Below are 21388 nucleotides of genomic sequence, written 5' to 3' on the forward strand. Positions count from 1 at the left end.
ATCATACGCGCGGGTTAGTAAGCGAGAAGGCTTCCCCGCAGGTCGCTGGAGCCAGTGATGCCGGATCGGTTGCTACGTTGAAGTGAAGCAAATGTACTTACGCTTTACGATGTGATTTTGATGGCATTTTGTAATAATTTTGTTCTTCGTCAATCTTTTTTATTTTGTTTATTCACTTACTCTAATTATCACTTTGTTCAGGCCACAAAAATAAAACTGTTTGAAGCAAATCAAACGTCACCCTGATAAAAAGTATCATAAAAATACGATAAATTTTATTGTTACAACACCATTTTTTCGAAAAATATTCACCATTAAACATATTGTAATTTACACAACACACTCACCATCACCCCTATTGTTCTATACCATTCGGCGAATGGTAAATGGCACTTTTACAATAAAAAATGGTGGTCGTTATGTATCTTAACCATAAAATTTTGAGAAAATTTCCACACACTTTTTCGCGAAAAACAATAGAATGTATTGTGTTTTTATGAGACATTTTTAGGGTAGTTTTCAAACGAAAACAATATATCTTAATGTTTTTTCATTGTTCTTACAATACAAATACAATTAATTGAATGGCGTCAAATGAATCGTTGTTACAATAAAATACAATAATATTTGTTGTTATTTGTAAGCAGTTTTCGCTTTTGAAAATCCATAGAATTTATATTTCCCGCTAACATTTATATCCAGCATTTACGAGCACTAACGTCCGCCAGAATGATATGCACATTTTATGATAAGAATCAAACACTCTGATGTCTGTCTGTTATATATTGCTTGGCAGCTGTTGATAAGATCTATCTTCAATCTTTTCAAATAACTGCCAAATATCACAAGTCAGACCTCAGGTCGTATGATCCATACCATAAATCGTTCACAATTCATGTGGCCATTAGTATCTGTAAATGCTGGAGAAAAATGTTACCGAGAAATATGAATTCTTTGGGTTTTCAAAGGCGAAATCTGTTTACATATCAACAAATATTATTGCAACATCGGTTCAATTGACCCCATTAAACTAATTGTATTTGTATTGTTATCAATGGTAGTTTACTATTTACTAGATTCCTTTAATTTATTGGAAAACATTAGAAAAATCATTGTTCATCTTTTTCTTGTCTTAACATCCTCACTTGACTAAACCTGCTTTTCAGCTAGTTTTCTATAAGTACTTCCTCAGTTATTCATTGAGAGCTTCCTCTGCCAACACGGCTTGACGTCTGTCAGTTTTAGCGAATAACATTCGATAACCGAAACATCTACTGTACTCAAATTTAAAACGAAAACTATGAAAAATATGTCAAGTGATTTTGTATTTGATTATACAAACATGATCCAAGCTACAATAATACTTATTGTTATTTATTTGTTACAAATTGTTTTTAAGTGTAATTGAGAAATAAACTCTTTTTTAATAAAAAGTCCATGAGAACTTTGCAGGCACTTTTGCAACTATTTAAAAAAAAAACTTAAATTAATTTTTACTGATAGTAACTTTAAATTATTATAGAACTATAGAAAAACAATCGAATCAATCAGTCACTAATAAAGCTAATGTTCACTTATTGTACGAACTATATGGGCTTGATTTCTATTGTAAAAAGTAACAATATATCTACTATGTGTTTTATTGTGGACAATAAAACCAGTCATTTGTTAATAATATTTACCATGTAATGAATGGTTTTTTTTTATCCGGGCACATTTGAAGCGAATGCAACCATGTTTGAAACAAACATGCATCTTCTGACAGGTTATGTTAGAAATGAATGTAAAAAAAATGTTTTGCGTGGCAGGGCGGCCCTACGAAAATCTTTGCTTCTACAATCAATTCATAAATTCTTTCCTATCACTATTGCGCATTTCCCACCCCACTGGACCCCTTTCTGAGTTAGTATAAGTGCGAGATCGTGAATAAAACTGCGATTTTGCATAGAATCGTGTCGGTGTCTTCTGCGCACTTATGCATTACAAGGTGCTTAATAAAGTGCGCAGGAGACACCGAAGCGATTCGATTTAAAATCGCAATTTTATCCACGATCCCACACTTATACTATCTCAGAAAGGGGTCCAGTGAAGTGGGAAACGCGCAATAAGAACACACCTCTCCCGTAGCATTTTCAATGTCAACATCATGTGGATCGCATACGCTCCCGAAAACAACGGGATTTCGTTGTTTTTTTTTAGGGAAACTCAACACTTTTTCGAGGAGGAAATCTCCTTCGCTCTTGCAGCTGGAACTTCCTGAATGGGTATTGTCAATATGTAGGGGGATTAGGGGCATAATGAACACCCATGTTTTTGCCGAAATCGTTGACTACATGACTACTACGTTAACATAAAATCTTTTAATGCATAAGTGTAAAAGAACCAATTATGGTTTTATTTTTCAACAGTACCATTTATATTGCTCCAAAATAACCAAAATATCATTGAAATTGAAATATGTTTTTCAATTGGTGAAATTCTTATAATTTTGAAGGAGCAGCAAATAAGGTATTACGAGTGTTTAAGAGTGTCCACCATAAAAACAAGTAAATTCTTACCTTATCTACATATATACGCAGATTTAGCAATGGATGAAATATTTTATTTTTGATCAGAATTTACTCAAAACAGCAATTTTAATGTTGTAGTCGATTCGGGGCGAAATGAACACTGGAAATTACGAATGAATGTACGCGCATTGCATACTGTTAGGCGTTTTAGAGAGTTTGGAAAAAATGAATCCGATTCTTTTAGTCTAAAGTTTATTTAATTAACTTTGATTTTATGTAAGCTCGTCTAAGATGGATCTGTGATATTGATATCCGTAGGCAAATTACTTAACTGGTCGATGTAACCAAAGAATTAGCATAAAATATGCAGGGGTGTCCATTATGCCCCGATGGGTGTCCATTTCGCCCCGTATCTTTCCAGCCAGCCCTGAAAAACACATGGTTTACAATTCATTATTACTTCACAATAAAGACATTCTACCCACTGATGATTGAAAGACGTAGGAAACCAGTTAAAGTAAGACAACTGATAATATGTTAAGTTTAACTCTGTTATACAGGCCTAACGTACTCATTTGCTTAGGGTGTCCATTATGCCCCTAATCCCCCTAAGTGAGTTAGTTTTAAAAATTTTGATTTTAGTATTAAATATTTTATTAGTTTACCGAAAAAAAAATGAATATTTTTGCTTCAAACGAACGAAATTTGTCTCTGTGATAGTAAGTACCTGTCTTCAGCCTATGCCTCCATGTTCATCTCATTTTGAAAACAGACAATTTAAGCACCAATTGTTTCCGTTCTTTTTGTTATCATGCATGCTCACTCCCAAGCTCACTCCTAACAAAAAAAAAAAAAAATAAATAAAAATAAAAATTAAAAATACAAAAAAAAACAAAACAATGCAAATAGTGCTTATCAGCTTGGTTTCGATAGGATGAAAATGAGGCACGATCTGTGTCATCTTGATGAATAGTTGTTGCACGGGGGTGAATCTTCGTCACGAAAAGCACTGCTCGTTTGATAGCTCAACACTAGCGAACCTGGTGGTGGAAGCCAAGCTTTTTCCTACAGCGAGCATAGGGAGACGACGTAGCACGCTTTGATGATTTTTTATTTTCCCATGTAAATTTATTCCAATCTAGTTCTCCGAGTGACAGTTTCACGACTTCCACCTCGAAACTTCAAATTTGTTCGAAGATTGTACACATCTGTTCTGTGGTTGTTGGTGACGCAACTATGAGAATCGTATGAAAATCGTACAAAATGAAGTGTGTTCCAAGCAACCACAGGGCTGTACCAAATTGTCAATCTTAGAACCCAACCCTGCCTTTAGACGAGGTATAGTTTGAGGATTTTTGTATTTTTTATTTCGCGGACAATCGAAGTTTTTATATTTCTGGCTTATTATTTAGGACTGTTCTATATATTTTAAAATGGTTTTTGGTGTCTTTTAAAGTGAATTTACATTTTTTTAACAATTGAAAAATTTATGTTTAGTCACCTTTCGGAAACCATTGTTTATTTTGTATTGAATTGGTACAAATAACATATTTTTATTTTTCCCAAATCATGCTATCATTGTAAAGTTGTTTAACCTTCCGTAACTCGCGCGGTTGACTACCTGCGTCAGTACCACGCTAATGCTGAGAACAAAAAGCGAGATTTTTTCAACGTGTTGTACAAAATACAACAGCGCGATCGTTCGAGGGTTAAAGGATTCTAATACACTCTAAAATTAAGAAATCAAAAACCGAAATTCACAAAATCGAGATTTAAACAAAACATGTTTAAATCGATTTTAGATGACGAAAAATGACATTTAGATCAAAATAAATAATTCTGGAGCAACATTTGAAAAGGGCATAAAAGCATTGGTAAACAATGACTTCAAACGTCGCTCCTGAGTCCCCATCAGCTTATTCACACAAACTAAGACCGTTATCAGATAGACCAAACATCGATCTTTCGGATAACGGTGTTCATTTGCGTGGGCGGGCTGCTGTTATGCCCTACAGAGCATTTTCGAAAAAAAGACACAAGACCTTTTGGGCCTTTTCCAAATGTTGCTCCAGAATTTGGGCATTAGAGGGTAAACGTAGTTTGAGGAGAAACATGGGGTCTCCAGTTAGCCTGTTGGTTAAGGCTATGGATCGCCAATCCGGAGACGGTGGGTTCAATTCCCGTTGCGGTCGGGGAAATTTTCTGGGCATAAAGGCCGTTCACACCTAAATCCGGACACAGAAAAATTTTTCTAGCAAAACAACAGCTTGTTTTTGATCCATATTTTTTAATTAATATTATAGACAAATACTATACTCAACATCACAGCATATAGACTTATATGGATTTGATTCCATTAGCTGCTGTGCGCACTTTCTTGTTTACACCTTTCGTAAAGCTTTGCACAGTGAACTTGTCGATTTACTTTTAAGCAATATGTCACGGAGAACGAAATTGTTGGATCGTTCACACCTCTACACTGCTTTTTGAGGTCTTCCTACACCATATACCAGTAATAGACCAGTATGATTCAATTGGTCGCAACTGTGGATGGTTTGGTGGATAACAAAAGCAACGTTGTTTTGATCGTACCAAGTGATTGTATCTTTAACGTAATGGCAATTGGCCAAATCTGACCAGAACAAGGTCACATATTTTTTTTTTGTTCAGATAACGTAAGAGACGCTTTTGGCGGTATTCTTATGAAAAAATCTCAACATATATGTTGTTACAAAAATCTGAAATTTTAGCTCTCACGAACATATTGCTTGTTATACTAAATATCTTTCAGGGAATTTGGTTTTAAATTTTCGTTTCAGACGTTCAGGATCTTCTTTATGGTAAGTTTGTTGTGTTAAAATCCTGTCCTGTGAGATATTCAAACTTTCTGAGGCAGTATGTTTCATCGTCTATCACAACTCAACGGAATTTTGGGAGAATTTGTTAATAAATAGTACGAATTTTCATAGCTTTTGTGCAAAACAGATTTTCTGCGTGCTAACCCGGGTGGAGCTTAATGGCAAAAGAATGGCAAATTTTACCATTAAAACAGAATGTTTGAATGTCAAAATGTGTTATTTGTTTGTTTGAAATAAGAGTTAAAATAACAAAAATAATAACAAAATTTTGGTAGCAGAAAAACTTAAAAATAACTTATTTTGCCATTGTAATAACAAAGTAATGGGAAAGCATGCGGATTAAATTGAAGAACAAAATAAGTTATTATTGAGATATTGATAACAAAATAAGACCCAAATTAATTGTTATCGGTGAATAACAAAATATGAAATTCTTGAGTTATTGATAACAAAATAAGAACAAATTTAGCTGTTTATGTGGCGATCAAAATAATGGTAAGTTTTGTTGTTCAAATTCATTTTAAAATAATGGTAGATTCAGTTATTGTTTCAAAGTAGCAGAAAAAAGTAAAATGAGCTATTTCCATTAATTGTTTGAGTTCTAAATTAACATAAATTAATGTGCATCAAATAGAATCCATTGCGAATCAAACACACAGCTGAGAATTCGGATTTGTTTACTTTTGCGAGATACGTCGAATTGAAAAGTTATGCTTGAAATATACAATATAATAGTTAATGGTATATTAAGAGTAAAATATGTTATGGTGCCTAATGTTTATTAATAATTTCTCACAATATCAAAATAATGGCAAATTCAGCTAGGAATGTAAATTATGTTATTGTTTTGATATTTTATGCAATTCATTATAAAAGGTGCTAAATTGCAAGTTTTACCATGATAGTAATTTTTGTTATTGATGTGTTATTTAGCATTATTCATGAATAACATTTCACTGACAAGATTGGCTATGATTGTATATTTTGCTATTGATTTGCCATTTTAAGTTTTTCATAATAACAGACGAATGCCAAAACGAGATATCATGGCAAAACCAGTTATTATTTTGTCCTTTGTTTGCCATTAGCCTCTACCCGGGAACTCATCCTCATCCTGAATACGAAAAGTGATTTGGAGAACAATGTATTTTATTTTCGTTCGTCTATGTATCAGTCCTCCTCTCTCCTCTTCTTGGCGTAGCGTCCTCACTGGGACAAAGCCTGCTTCTCAGCTTAGTGTTCTATGAGCACTTCCACAGTTATTAACTGAGAGCTTCCTCTGCCAATGACCATTTTGCATGTGTATATCGTGTGGCAGGCACGAAGATACTCTATGCCCAAGGAAGTCAAGGAAATTTCCTTTACGAAAAGATCCTGGACCGACCGGGAATCGAACCCGTCACCCTCAGCATGGTCATGCTGAATACCCGTGCGTTTACCGCCTCGGCTATAGGGGCCGTATCAGTCTTGAGCATAGAAAGTTTCATCCCATTCCGTGGTAATTTTACTAAGAAACAGGATAAATACTTTGTTCGGATTTTGATGTGAACGGCCTTTAGTGTATTATTGTGCTTCCCTCTAAATATGCAAATTCATGTAATGGCAGGCAAAGAAAGTCCTTCAATTAATAACTGTGGAAGTGTTCAAAAAAAGTTGAAAATAAGCAGGCCAAGTTCCAGTGGGAACGTAGAGCCATACAGCAAAAGAAGTAGAAGGAGAAACATAATAGAATACAAATTTTCACGTTTTCAAGAGCACCATTCTTGAAAATCCGTAAACAAATGCGCTCGATATGGGGAAGCTGCCTCTTTTTGCAAGTTAGCAAAGCCAGGATGAACAAATGCGGCTTGATTCGTTTCTTCGTTCGTCAGATTTGTGCGTCTTAAGTTTGTATGCAAAATTGCTATGGGATTTCTTAATGTTTCACCTTAAAAAAATTTGGTGATTTGCCTACTGCCAAACACTACCAAATACCATCAGACGCGCCAACTCGGTCAAATTATGGGGGGGGGAGGTCTTCAACGCATGGTTTTTCAGACTTTTTGTATGGGAAAATTCTAAAATCGTCAACTATTGGAGGGGGGGGGGGGGTACAAACTATGATTGCCCCCTCCCCAAGTTTGCGCCTCTGAATACCAAACAACTAACATTTTTTTCATTTAGGTTATTATTACATTAGTTAACAAAATAAAACGAAAGTCGTAAAATTCTGTCAACGACCATAGTTTGTGCTTCAATTATTTAGCGCTGATTTCGAAACCGTGCTTCAAAAAATTTTAAGTAGAACAGTTTTTGAGTTTTAGCTCAATATTGAGTTTTACAACTTTTTAAAATATGGAATTTACTAAAATTCAAATATCTTGCGTTTTGTTCAACCAATTTTAAATATTTTTCCAGAAATTAAAAGCTGAATATAATACCATTCGATCATCTGAATATAGGTTTTGCGTCAGATTGATGAAATTCATGATATGTGCAAGTTTTTGGGACGATCTCCTTAAATTTTAGCAAAATTTCCAAAAATGTTGAAAGAAATGTATTTTTATTCAATAAGTGAAAAACAATTTAAAAATTCCTCCTCAACGTTTATTTGACGTACCTATCATATGTAGGCGAGTTACAGTAAAAAATTCAGCTCAATCGGAGCATTGATTACGAAGAATGAGATGTGTGAAGTTGGCGACTTTGCTTAAAAATAGAACAAAAACGATTTCAAATCATCAACCTTGTATGGAAAGTCGAAAAAATTTCCGCTCTACTGTAATTTTTTTCCTTCGCGTTTTCGAACTCAGGGCATGATTCTACACCAAAAATGATCATCAGCTTACCGAGTTCAAATATGCTGTGAACTAGTGTTATCAAAGAAAGAACATGAACTTCAGGTTTGATGAAAACTAGGGTAATGCGTCAATTTGTTTTAGTTTATTCATTAATCAGGTTTCCTTCCAACACTGCACCTGTTTCTTCACGTTCCACCAACAATGTACTTCTAAGCTTACCGCGGCATTTTTATCACAGCAGAGTTCAGCAGACTAGACCTTCCTGCAAAGGTATCAGTTTAAACTGCACGTACCGTAATCCGGAGTCAAATTGATCACTTTAACCCTTTGGAGCCGAATTTTCTGGCCAAGGTTGCCGCAACTGCGCTAGTGCGGAACACGTTTATTATGCTCGGTTTCATCGCCGGGGTCATATTGATTCCTTCGGCTCCAAAGGGTTAAAACAACTTTTGCGGATAACATCAGTGCCAATTCAAATATTGCCAAAAGAATTTCTGTAAAACCAGTACCCTGTGGATCTCCATGGAACCATGTGACGGATTTTTGTTCAACAAGTTTAAACTTTAAGTTAAATAACTCAAAATATCAAAAAATTGGAAATGCCACTTTGGGGCGAAATTGATCAGTATACAATTAAGCATCGGTTGGAAAGGAAAATTTCCTCCTCCGTTTAATTTTGCTCTTCTAAAACCGAATAACGCGTTTAAAATCTTACAACTAGTGAATTTAATACTTTAAATGCAAAATAAATTTTGAAATTTCCTCTTAAACGCCTAAAGGTAGGCAATATAATTTGAAATAAGTGATTTCTATCGCAATAAATGACTACTTCATCATAAAATGAAGTTTTTTATAACTATTTCATGTTCTGATTAGCTACATAACTTCCTAACCAAGGTTCCACAAAACTGTTAAAACAGAGAATTTACGGGAAGACCCATTAGCAATCGATTGTTCGAAAGTCTACACTCATCTCTAGACAGCTACGAACCAGATGACGTAAAAAGTTTAAGATCCTTACGACGCTTAAGAGTTCCTAGTACAATGTAGTACCCGAATGATCAATTTCACCCCGCTGATCAATTTGATCCCGGTTTACGGTACTCGAATTTTCCGCCTGTTTATCGCAAGCAAGTACCTACACTTGGTAGCAGTCCGTATTTAGCCGAAATAATTTTCACCAACATTAAAACCTGATGGGTGTAAGTGTTTGGTAAATATTTTGTTTTACTGCAATAATCTATTTTTACTTTCAACGCATTCAATGTTTTATTTATTTAGATGCAATGAGGGGTAAGAGATTTTGCTGTAAAACCAATGAATGAAAATGATCAGGGTTTTCTTCGATAGATTCGCGCATTAATCAGTAACTTGATCTTTAACTTAGCTACACATATCATTCTTTCACATTGCAGAATTAATAAGTTAGCATGATTATTATTAAATGCAAGAAATCTTTAGGCATTCTACATAAAAGTTCAAAAATGTATTGCTGTTAGATTCAGATCACACCGACCGGAGATGAACCAGCCTCGGACTGAAATAAAGCTAATAATAATAATAGATCACACATCACTGTTTTCTGTCTTTTTTTTTTTGTTCTGACTAGTTTTATCAGTTTTATCATTAAAATATCAAATAAAATCGTTTATCAGCTGGAAGCTTTTCTCACATGCAGTGGTAACTACATGCTGCATATTGCGTATTGTATGCGAGTCAAACTGTTCATGCTAGATCTAGACAACCGCAGTCGAGTGCGGAATGTTGTGACGGTTGCCTATTGGAAGGCGCGTAAAAAAAGCAATCATGTTTTTGGGTACCATTTGCACCATTTTTTGCTATGTTTCATAAGTTTATAAAATCATATATGTAAAATGTGAACATCGTACCTACATGTAAACAATATGATTATTGTTTTTATGCAATTCAGTATCATAATTTATATTTTATATAACTCATTTTGGTATCATAATGGCCAATTTTTCCGAACTGGTTCATTATGCAACTGAAATGAGTTGCATAATGAAAAACAGTTGTATAATGTTCATAATGTCACTCATTTAAGTTGCATTATGAACATTATGCAACTCAAATGGGTTGTATTATGAAAAAATCATCGCATAATAGTTATTTATGTAATGAGTTGCAAAAAGTTGATTTTTTCAGCGCGAGTCGTACATTTATCCAACGAGGCTTGCCGAGTTGGATAAATACGAAGAGTGCTGAAAAAATCGAGTTTTGCAACGAGTTCCATACAAAATTTTATGCAATGATTTTTTCATAATGCAACTCATTTGAGTTGCATAATGTTCATAATGCAACTCAAATGAGTTGCATTATGAACTTTATACAACTATTTATCATTATGCAACTCATTTCAGTTGCATAATGAACCAGTTCGGAAAAGTTGGCCATTATGGTACCAAAATGAGTTAGATAAAATATAAATTATGATACTGAATTGCATAAAATTTTGTATGAAACTCGTTGCAAAACTCGATTTTTTCAGCACTCTTCGTATTTATCCATCTCGGCAAGCCTCGTTGGATAAGTGTACGACTCGTGCTGAAAAAATCTACTTTTTGCAACTCGTTACATAAATAACTACATATTATGATGAGTTAGGTTGTGATGTTTATTTTCAAAAGTTGATTTTTGTTATGGCGTGATATCAACAATGAAATAAGACACATATACTACAGAATACTTTTAACAGATCTTGTTTGAATAGGACAGATCGGTGAAGTACTAGATTTGTAGTAATGAGCTGAATTTCAGTATGGTGAGAAGGTCGAATCTCCGTTTCTGCAATGAAATGGTGCAAAAAGCGTGGGTATTATGGTTCCTTGTCTAATTTGATGCTGTTTGAGCAAAACTTTGGGCAACAGTGTTGTTTTCTCCATTTCTTGCAACATAAACAACACTGTTGCCCAAAGTTTTGCTCAAACAGCTTCAAATTAGGCAAGGAATCATAATACCCACGCTTTTTGCACCCTTGCGTTGCAGAAACGGAGAATTAACCTTCTCACCATACTAAAATTCAGCTCATTACTACAAATTTAGTACTACACCGAACGTGCCCCATTATACAGGATCATTTGCTCGCAATTCCTGAATAGTTTGGATGATCTAGAATAACCAAGTGAATGCTACCAAGAGTAGCGTAGATTATGTTTCGGCAGCATACGCTACAATAAAAATGTGCTCAGTTTTAAAAAATATTGCGCATTTAGTTCACTACTGGACTGCGCACTCAGTCTTCATACGTTCGAAAACGTTAATAAAAGTGCGCGATTGCATCGAATCCAGTTGATGTCTTCGACGCACTATTTCTTCGATTTATGCTGAATAAGTGCTCAGAACCCACCGAGTTGATTTGTGGCAATCGCGTACTTTTATTTACGATTTCGCACTCTCGAAAAATTGTGCGACAGTCCAGGGGTGAACTAAATGCGCTGTATTATTAGGTACAATTGAGACACTCGTGGAAGTATTACACCGAGAGAGGGAGTAAAAGGAATCAATAGTAGCGCTCGTAGACCTTGAAGGTCCTTATTTCAGAATAGTTTGGGATAGCCTAGAATATCCCATAAATGTACGAAAAGCATTATAGTTGTGCACTGCGGTTACTCTTGTTTATGCACTGACCAGTCCCACCAGAAATCTACTTACCGGCTGTTCTTTCTTGGGAATCTATGGGACATTTCTTTCAAAAAATAGTTTGTCCACCGTATTTTTTAAATTTGAATTGAAATGTTTTATTTTGAAAATAATTTTAGTACATAAATCAGTTTTATCTTTCTTCCAGTTTTTTTGTGTATTCATTCTTCCATTCGCGTGAGTAGGTGTAAGTGTGTATGTTTTGTTTTTTTTTGTTGCCTTGTTGAAAAATAAAAGTGGTTGTACTTCAATATTATTAATATTCATTATTACTTGTTTCCACTTTTCACCGTTTATTTACTTATATTTCCTTTCCGTTTTTTTGTTTTGTTTTTGTATTGGTTGCAGATGAACTGAAGAAAAATAGATTTCACCACAATGATTGATCAGTTTTGTTTTCCCACTTTTTAGTGTTACTTTTTTTTCTCACATAGTTTTAATATATTTAAAAAATGGAACATATGTATAATTTTGTAATATTTTACTTTCATATTTTTTTTGCTTCGGTTTCTCGAAAACACTAGTTTTTTTTTCTCATTTCCTTACGTTAATTTAGATACTTTTCTCATGTGTTCATTTAAATTTAATTTCATATTGTATTTTAATCCCTTTATTAAAGAATTGCTACACAACTAATCATAGGTTTTCCCTCAAGTTTTTTTTTTAATAATAAAAGTGATGTTTTTTATTTATTTTTATCAACAACAATTTATCGTTTAACATTATTTTATTATTTTTAATTAGATGTTTTTCTTCACTCTGCTCTGTGATCCAGATTCTTCCATCTGTGAGCGCGGGACAAAACTTGTTTTTCATATTTTCTGCCCGAACCCAATTCGAAATCGGGGATCACGAGCTCTGGCGACCAGGAAACGCCTCGGGGGAAGAGTGGATCGAAAAAAGATCCTCCGGTCGCCATATATGCGGGGGCGGGGGCACCGACAACGAGTTCATACGCTCGGGCCTTGTTTTGCTTGCTTTTGATTTTTTTGATTTTCATTCTTGCTACATTTTTTTGCTTACTTGCGAATATCCATTTTTTTGTTATCTCTTATGCACAACGCGCACCTTAATTCCATAGACTTGATCTAGTACGTTAAAATTTTCTTTAGAACTATCACAGACGCAGTGATGAATGCACGCGAGTGATTCGGGTGCCGCACGCGGTCAGTGGGGTGGGTTGGAGGGTCTCACCCAATGGGGCAGAGCACTCACAACCCACTCACTTCCGGGAGGCGGGCCGAATCACTTTTGCGTGAGTTCCTATTTATTTTTTTTCTTGTTTTACTCTTGCTCGCTTTACTCTGCTTGTTTGCTTCGGTTAGTGCCGATTTTTGCTGTTCGGTCGGTCACTCTTGGGTTTTTTTTGTTTGCTTTTGTTCTCGGTTTGTTGTCTTCTGCGGGAAAGTTTTGCTGTACTAGAGCAATGCTATTCTACTGCTTTCGTTCCTCGAACACTGAGGTCACTGATTTTTTTCGCTACTCTGAAAGGTTTGTGTTTTACTTATTTTTCTCGGTTGTCTCTTTTGCCGATTTTATTTTGTTAAGGTATCTTGTAATTTTCTGCTTTTTCATTAAGGATTCACTATTCGATCAACTATAGGTTCACGATGGAGTTTTTTCTTCATTCACTTGTTGTAAAGGTTTACTAGTTAATAAGTAAACTGAAATACTTTCCGTGTGTTTTGTTTTTCTTTATGTGTATGTGTGTGTTCATTATCAATAATGATAATAGTGATTTTTATTCATACAATATGTTAAAGTATTTTGAGTAAAGTTTTCAATAATATTTTATTACTAAAAATCTTATAGATTATTTATGTGTAATTTAGTTTTTGTTTATTTTTCATTACTTCAATTAGAATATTTGTTTGTTTCACTTTTATCCTTGCTACGGTTTCCCATTTTTTTTACAAATAATATAACTTTGCTGTGTCAATGTGCCTCCTATGTTGACAGTTGCCATAAAAATCTTGGGATGCCATAAATGTTGACGGTGCTGTCAAACGCATTGCAGTTTTCTGTTTATTATTGTTTTTTTTTCCCGGTCACGTAACTGTTGGAGCTGTGTTTCAATGTGTGGACAGTAGGTATGTGTGTATGTGCATGGTAAGATTTTCTTTATCTCTGCTGTTTGTGTGAGTGAATGTGGGTTTGAATGACGGCAAGGTATTGTGGGGTGAAAAATATGTCATAAAATGGTTTATTGTTATTGTTTATTCATCTAACCCTATCAGTTTCGGGTAGTTTTAATTCTTTAGGGCACTCGACACAATAGATGGTGTCCATTTATATTCAGGAACATTTTTCAAGAGATTTTGCGTTCGATTTGAATGTCACAACTAATAAGGAACTAAACGTTATTTAAGTTATAACACACAAACGGGTGAACTCGTTTAAATAAACGGGGTCGAGCAACCGAAAGCGGAGTATTTGCTTTGAAAGTGGTAGTGTGTTGTCCTAATTGATTGTACCGAAAGATGAGTATTTCGCGTTGAGAACAATTTTGAAAAGTAAACTTTGTGAGATTCGTATTCTATGAAACGTAACATGGGTTATGCAGATAATGGCGACGATCTAAATTGATTCACTTGGTGTTGACTAGACAAACCGAATGATGTGACACCTGCTTGGAAAGATTCCACGAGCTGTCAGTGTTATTTTTTTTGCCGAGAAGAATAGAACTGGAAAAAGGGTCAAATAAATGTTAGAGGAAATCCTGTTTTTAGAAAACATAGTCGTAAGACAATAAAAATTATCCATTTCAGCTTTTTATGCTTTGTATTATCACAGTGTTTGCTGTTTATCATTTAAAATGGACAAAATTGGAAATACTTCGAACAACATACGAAATAAGGGAACATGTTGATTTTCTTGGTGATGTGTTAACAGAACAATGAAGCATTATTTCACTACCTCAATAACTGTTTCCTTTCAACATTGCTCGTTAAATTTTATTCAGAATGAAAAATTTCACAATCAGCCGATCATATTATCAAAGATGCATCAAAATTTACGGTATTCATTTGTATCTTAGCCGTTAGATATCTGGCAAGGCAATGAACGGCGAAAAGGAGGATTTAGAGTAGGTAGCAAATGAATCTCCTGCTCACTCATTCAATGTGTAGATTCTCTCTATACCCTTGAACCGAGTTACCGGTTGAATTCACCGGACAGTCATCTACCACAAGATAAAGGACTTTCTTACATCAGGTTAATCAATCTAGTATTTGCTTAAGTTTTATCTTCAATGCAATTCAATGCGAAAGTATGAGGTTGCTGTGTCACTGTTTTCTACTCATAAACGTCAAAATAATTTGCGGCACTCACCTATGGCATGGGTTACTCATGCTCAAGCGTTGACATTTTTTTCTTGCTCACTCTCCCAAACAAATAAGAGAAAGTCTAGGATAAGAAAGGGGACACGAGCTTCCTCATTCATCCCGCTCTTTCTCGTATTTATAAAAAAAAACTGAGTGAGAAAAAGAGCACTTTCAATGCTTTTCAATTACATTGTCAGTCAGAGGGATGCTGAAGCTCGGAACACTGTTACCACAGACAAACAGACGTAACATCTTGAACGATTTTCATGGAAATCCATCGTCCAGTTTACACCACCATCACCTGGTGGAGAAGTTCGTCAACAGAAGGCGCTAGTGTGAAACGTCAAACGCATAGAAAAATGATGCGCGCGCCTCTGGTTGTGAAAGTCACAACTATGAAAATTTAAAATGATCGTCGAAAGCGTGGTCGATTGAAATTTCGCAAGTGTTACGTCTGTTTGTCTGTGCTGTTACTGAAGTTCACTCATCTTATCGTCACCGTCCGAGCAATGGCAATGAGTGACACAGTTAGTTTTTTTGTAAGAATCAAACTATTTGTTTGAGACCGAAACATAAACGAACTTGATAGTTTTATTATTAAGCAATCATTTCGAGATTTTGAAAAAATAAACAGAAATCAATTTTCAATCTAGTAATAATCAACCTCCTAAAACATTCGCTTTTCACCCCGAAGTTTCCAGTTCGATTCCAATCGCCGTCGGTTTGAACATTCGGTAGCATTCGATTCCCTTTTCGATTCTTTGTTTTTTGCTTAAAGTACAATTTCATTGTGTTTTTTCGCATCTCCCAAGTGTTTTCCCATCAATCGGATTCAATTGGTTTAGAGTTAATGATAATATATATGTAAATGTGTCTCCTAGCTATCTAAAAAATATTTTATCTTCTGTTTTGCGTTGAGTTGTTTCCTTTTGCCTTTTCCATATCTTTTCAACCACGCGATCATTCGTTTGTGGTTGTTGCTTTTTGAACGATCACTTCATCAAGGATTTTCTCCCAACAAACGGTGCCATTGTTTCCCCGTTCAAACATGGCAGTCACGGCTTTCGAACCAAAGTAACATAGGTTTATGAATCTGAACGGTATGGGACACAGCTATCTCGATAGAATACTTCTCATCAGTCAGTGCTGTGATGATATTCGGAATCAGTGTGAACAGTAGTTACTCACTGTTTCCGCGGGATTTGAAGAAGATATGTGCACAAAGTGTACGAAGTACGATCGGAGCGGAACACAGAAATGGGTTACGACGGCAATCGCCCCTCGATCTCTCACTAATACAGTTTCTCTCTTTCTATCTTCGGTATAACCACTGATGCGTAACCGTCTCTCACCTTGTGGTGCTCCAGCGTACTGGATTACCCCTTTGTCTTCTCTCTCTCTCATTCTCTCTCTTTCGCTTTGTGAAATGAACTATAGGTTTTCAGAGTTGGATTTTCAGAAAATCGTCCCCTGCTTCAGTCTTGACAAATCATATTTGGTTCGCTTTTCTATAGTGTGGTATTATGCGCATTTGATATCTCATGCATGTATGCGCTGATGCATGAGTTTCCATTTCCCTAGCAGTTAATCTGTCTGTCTCTCGGACGAGGTGCTATTGTTGCATGATTCCGTAGCGGGTTTCTGTTGCCAAGCGAAGCGGAGATCTTTGGACAAAAAAAAAAATGAGAGCTCAGTTTAGCGTGCGGATTTTGATGAATGATTGGTGGTTGACCTGTGAGGAAATGTTTTTGATTTCTACTCATTGATTGAGTTTGTCTTATTCAGAAACCAAGCTGTGGCTCTCATCCAAAAGGTTTTTGATGAGTGCCAAATGAGTTCTCTTCTTTGATTAATTGGTAGACAAGCATCAAAACCGAAATCGTTTACAAAATATTCCGAGTCCAATGTTATTAAACATTGATCATCAAATTTATGTTCTGAAATTGTATTAAAATTCCCTTCTGTTGATCAACCACCGAACACCACCCATAAGAAGCAGCGTCAGATTTTCTGTCTGAAGTCTGACCAAAGCGATTGGGATGATAAGTTGTGTTGCAACTTGCAAGTAAAAAATGAACGTATGTATCTAAATCATCAGGAACAAACAAAATCGTTTCCATATCACAATTATGCATTATTAGAACAAACAAAAAACTGAAAGCATACCCTTCAAGCGTCGCACAAATGGGTACCTTCGTGACTACTGATGGGATCCGATCCCGCTGCAAAAAGCAAGCCATGGTCTATTTCCTGCGATTCTTTCCATTATCTCTCAGCATAGTTAGTTGATTACTCTCCTTGCCTTAATCTTAAACTTTTTTTTTCGTTTAAATTTACCTTCTCCCCCGTTGTCTAAACGTTACTTAAGTTTGTGTTATTTTAAAACGATTAAATCCCACCTTCCGAGGAGGGGAGGATCGTGGATCTTTGCCATCTTGGTGGACAAAACATTTTCAATGTTTTGAACGTAATTTGAAATCGTTTGTGTTTTGGTTTTTACGAGAAATAAACGAGCAAAGAGGAGAATCAATTCAACAATATTGTTTGAGTAATGAAAACTAGTCTTCAGCTGATGTAAACTGTAGATGTGTCAGCTGAAAATCACTCTGGTTTTAGCACTTAAACATACGAGATTGTAATAGGAATACTTTTTTGATTTAGTGTGTTTATGAGTGTGGATTTGTGTGTGTGTTCTACTCCTAAAACATTCTAAGAGAGAAAACGTATACTTAAACAATAAGAGAACTTTACTCACAAATAAAACAAAGTAAAACAAAAAAAATAACAATTAGAACGCAACATTTATAAATCGTTTCTGGGAGAGAAAATAAAGTTACAAAAAAATAGAGAGGTATCATCATAATTCTTTTCCGTTTCGAATTTCTGTTCTGTTCATTCTATTTAACCGTAGTCTAACCACATTTTGATATATAATATAAACATATAAACTATTCTCGTTATCGTTGCTCCAATAGGACGTGATTTATCATTCAATAGTTGTGTTTGTGTGCTGCTGCTGCTGTTGCGGCTACTGCTGGTACCATTGAGTTACCAGCAATCAATAGAGTGTTTTGAGTGTGAGTGGGTGTGTGTGCCATCGTTTGGATGTGTAAGTGTGTCAGTATCGGTATATAGGAGTTGTCAAATGGTTTTTAGTGTGATATTATGTTACAGAGAATCAACGTGAGTGTGAGTTTGCGTTTCCAACGTGAACGTGTGAGTTTTTAAGGTTGTTGCCTTTGTGTGAGTGTGTATAAACTCGAATATAAATGGTAGATATTTTGCAGTTCTTTCCCGGTCAGTAAATAAGGTAAAAAGTCATAGTTGAGTAGTTTACTTTTTTAGAGTTTGTTTGTTGTATATCGCTTGTGACTCGTTAGGGGTCTAGATTATTGTTGGTTTTCGTTTATTTTGTATGTTTTAGATAGTGTAAATCAAAGGGTGTTTGTGTGTAGAATAGCGTCAATAAATTTGTATAGGCTCTTTCAGTACGGAATTATTAGTTTTTTTTTGGTTGACTTAGTACAAAATTCAATATGCTTTAGCATCCTAATTTCCCATAGAAAATGTATATTTATAGAACTTGTGGTGTTATTTTGAACTTATAAGTATTTCAATGCAACCGTTGGATTATACATTTGATGTTTATTTTTGAATCAATAACGCTTCGTCATGCGTAAATAATTATCCTAAAATTTATCCCGTTTGACGTTAACATAACTTATAATAAGATGCACTGTAAATAAGGAAAAATATTCAGATATATAACATATTCGCTAAATACAAAAAATATACAAAAATACACTGACATAATACAGATTCTTTATCGCGTTTTCATTAATATTTTACGAATCAATTATAAATTCGAGACAAATAGAAACTTCCGATTACAACATACAAAACTTGTATACAGCACGCGTACAGTTCTATAGAAGAAAATCGCATCACTCAATTCATCGATAACGAACAAAACAATAAACAAATTACTTTTCATTACACACACGCAATAGTAGAGCACAAAATCGGTTAGAGGTTGGTATGCAATGCACTGCTTGAAGTGGCTCACTCTTTTCTGTTCTGTTGCTGGGATTGTTGTAGTAGTAGTTGCTGTTGCTGCTATGTTGATGGTTGTTCTTATTGTTCTCGCTTTCACTGTTGCTGGTTTGAAATCTAGTTTTCTGTTTTGACAACTCGACTTCCAACACCGAACACCGATGATCTCTGCAATTTTACACCAATTATTTCGGATTGGGCGGGGGCGTTTGTCTGGGTTGATCTTTTAGAAGAATTGGTTATTGGTAGGTTTTCGCTGTTGTTGTTGCTGCTGCTGTTGCTTCTGCTGGTTGTTATTTATTCTACTCTGCTATTTTTGCTGTGGCGGCCATCACGTTCGCTGGTGGCAGTACAATCGGTATGTGGTAGTATTTACATTGCTTGCGCTTACACATACCCTTCGCATGATCACGACAGACCGCCACGCGTTGATCACATACTTCTACTTTATCACCTGCGGGAGGGAAGAGTGAATGAATCATTATTAAGAGGATATGTTTTTGAATGAGCTACGCAATGAGGTTCTGAGCTTACGGACAGTTTTTAGAATGCTGTCAGTTGAGAGTGATGTTGGTGTGAAATTCAATCCTTCATTTTGAGCAAGATGAAAATAGGAGTAGCCTGCTGTACAATGGGAACAGTACACTTATATCAATACTATTAGTCCTTTCATTCCAATAACTGAACAATACACACTCTGAAGGTATTGAACTTTTTAAGCCTCTTTCTCTACGTCACACAATTGATGGGCCCATATACTTTTCGCAAAGGCCCAGGAACTTTTTGTAAAGGAAATTTCCTTGACTTTCTTGGGCATAGCTTATCTTTGTGCCTGCCACACGATATACACATGCAAAATGGTCATTCAGGGTATCTAGTCATAACTCAAAATAAAATTCCCTGAGTTTTCCAGAGGAAATTTTTAAGTTTTATAATTAAAAAAAAAATAACCCAAATTTTTCCAAAATGTTTATATTTTTCATAAACTATACAAGAATATACCCAAAAATCAAGTAAATATCTTTCAAGATTTTTGAGAGTTGTTCGAGGGATTGCTAGTAGTTCCTTCCTGGATTTCCGCAGAAGTTTTTCACGAGGTATCTGTTATTTCTTTCAGAGGTTTTTCGATATGCTTCCAGAGTTTTTCGGGATAATTTCCGGTAAAGATTCCCGTAAAATTCTGGGAATAATGCAGAGAAAATTTGTAAAAACAATCTCAGGTGGATCACTGCAAGATATACGGTACACCTATGAGGAACACCCTGGCTCTGAAAGAAATCATTGGAAGAATTCAGTGAGAAATATAAGCAATAGTTCCTGTAGAAATCCCAGAAGGTAGTCCGGTAAAAAAATCTCAGAAAGTCCAGGATATATTCAAAAAAACTCCGAGAGACCTCCTAGGCCCAATACTGGAAGGGATCTTGTGAGAGAAGTTCCAGGAGAAACTCTGAGAGAAATCCTAAGTAAAACTAAAAGAAAACCCGCGAGAACCTTTGAGAAATATCCCAGCTGAAGCTCCTGTAGATAATCAAGAAGGAACTCTAGTACAAAGTTCACAGAAATTTCTTGAAGATATAACAGGAAAACAAAAAGTTTTCACGAGATATCTTCTTCTAGAGGTTTTCCGTTATGCTTCTAGAGTTTTTTGGGACAATTACCGGCAAAGAATCCGGTAAGAGTTCTGGGAATAATGCAGAAAAAACCTATAAAAAAGCTCAGGTGGATCACTTCAAGAAATTCGGCACAACTAAGAGGAATAGCCTGGATCTGAAATAAATCACGGGAAGAATTCAGTGAGACACATCGGCAATAGCCCCTGTAAAAATCCCAGAAGGTACCCCGGAAAAAAATCTCAGGAGAAAATTCAAGATAAATTTAAAAAAAAACACAAAAACTTTGAGAGTCCTCCTAGGCTCAACAATGGAAAGAAGCTTGTGAGAGAAGATCCAGGAGAAACTATGAGAAAAATCTCAAGTAAAACTGAAAAAAAAACCGCGAGAACATATGAGAAGTATCCCAGCTGAAGCTCCTGTAGACAGTCAAGAATGAACTCTAGAACAAAGCTCACAGAAATTTCTTGAAGATTTTACAGGAAAAACTTTGGAAGAAATCTCGGTAGGAACTCCTGCTGATAATTCGCGTAAAACTCCATTAGAAATCTTCGGAGGAACTCTGCTAGAAACTCAGGAATAACTTCTGTAGCA

The 21388-nt window shown here is 35.4% G+C and overlaps 1 protein-coding gene across 31 annotated transcripts in view; it reads right to left on the bottom strand.

Moving 5' to 3' along the window:
- Window positions 1-11881: 11881 nt before the first annotated feature.
- Window positions 11882-21388, bottom strand: part of LOC115253893 (protein muscleblind) — a 1330915-nt gene continuing 1321408 nt past the window's right edge. For 22 of the 31 annotated variants that reach the window (XM_062860470.1, XM_062860471.1, XM_062860468.1 and 19 more), the window contains one exon: window positions 11882-19638. In XM_062860470.1, coding sequence (XP_062716454.1) covers window positions 19487-19638 — 152 coding nt within the window. In that variant the 3' untranslated portion in view covers window positions 11882-19486. The remainder of the gene's footprint in view (window positions 19639-21388) is intronic. The other 9 variants (XR_009999367.1, XR_009999369.1, XR_009999370.1 and 6 more) reach the window with 1 other exon arrangement.

The sequence above is a fragment of the Aedes albopictus genome, chromosome 3 (assembly GCF_035046485.1).
Source record: "Aedes albopictus strain Foshan chromosome 3, AalbF5, whole genome shotgun sequence".
NCBI lineage: Eukaryota > Metazoa > Arthropoda > Insecta > Diptera > Culicidae > Aedes > Aedes albopictus.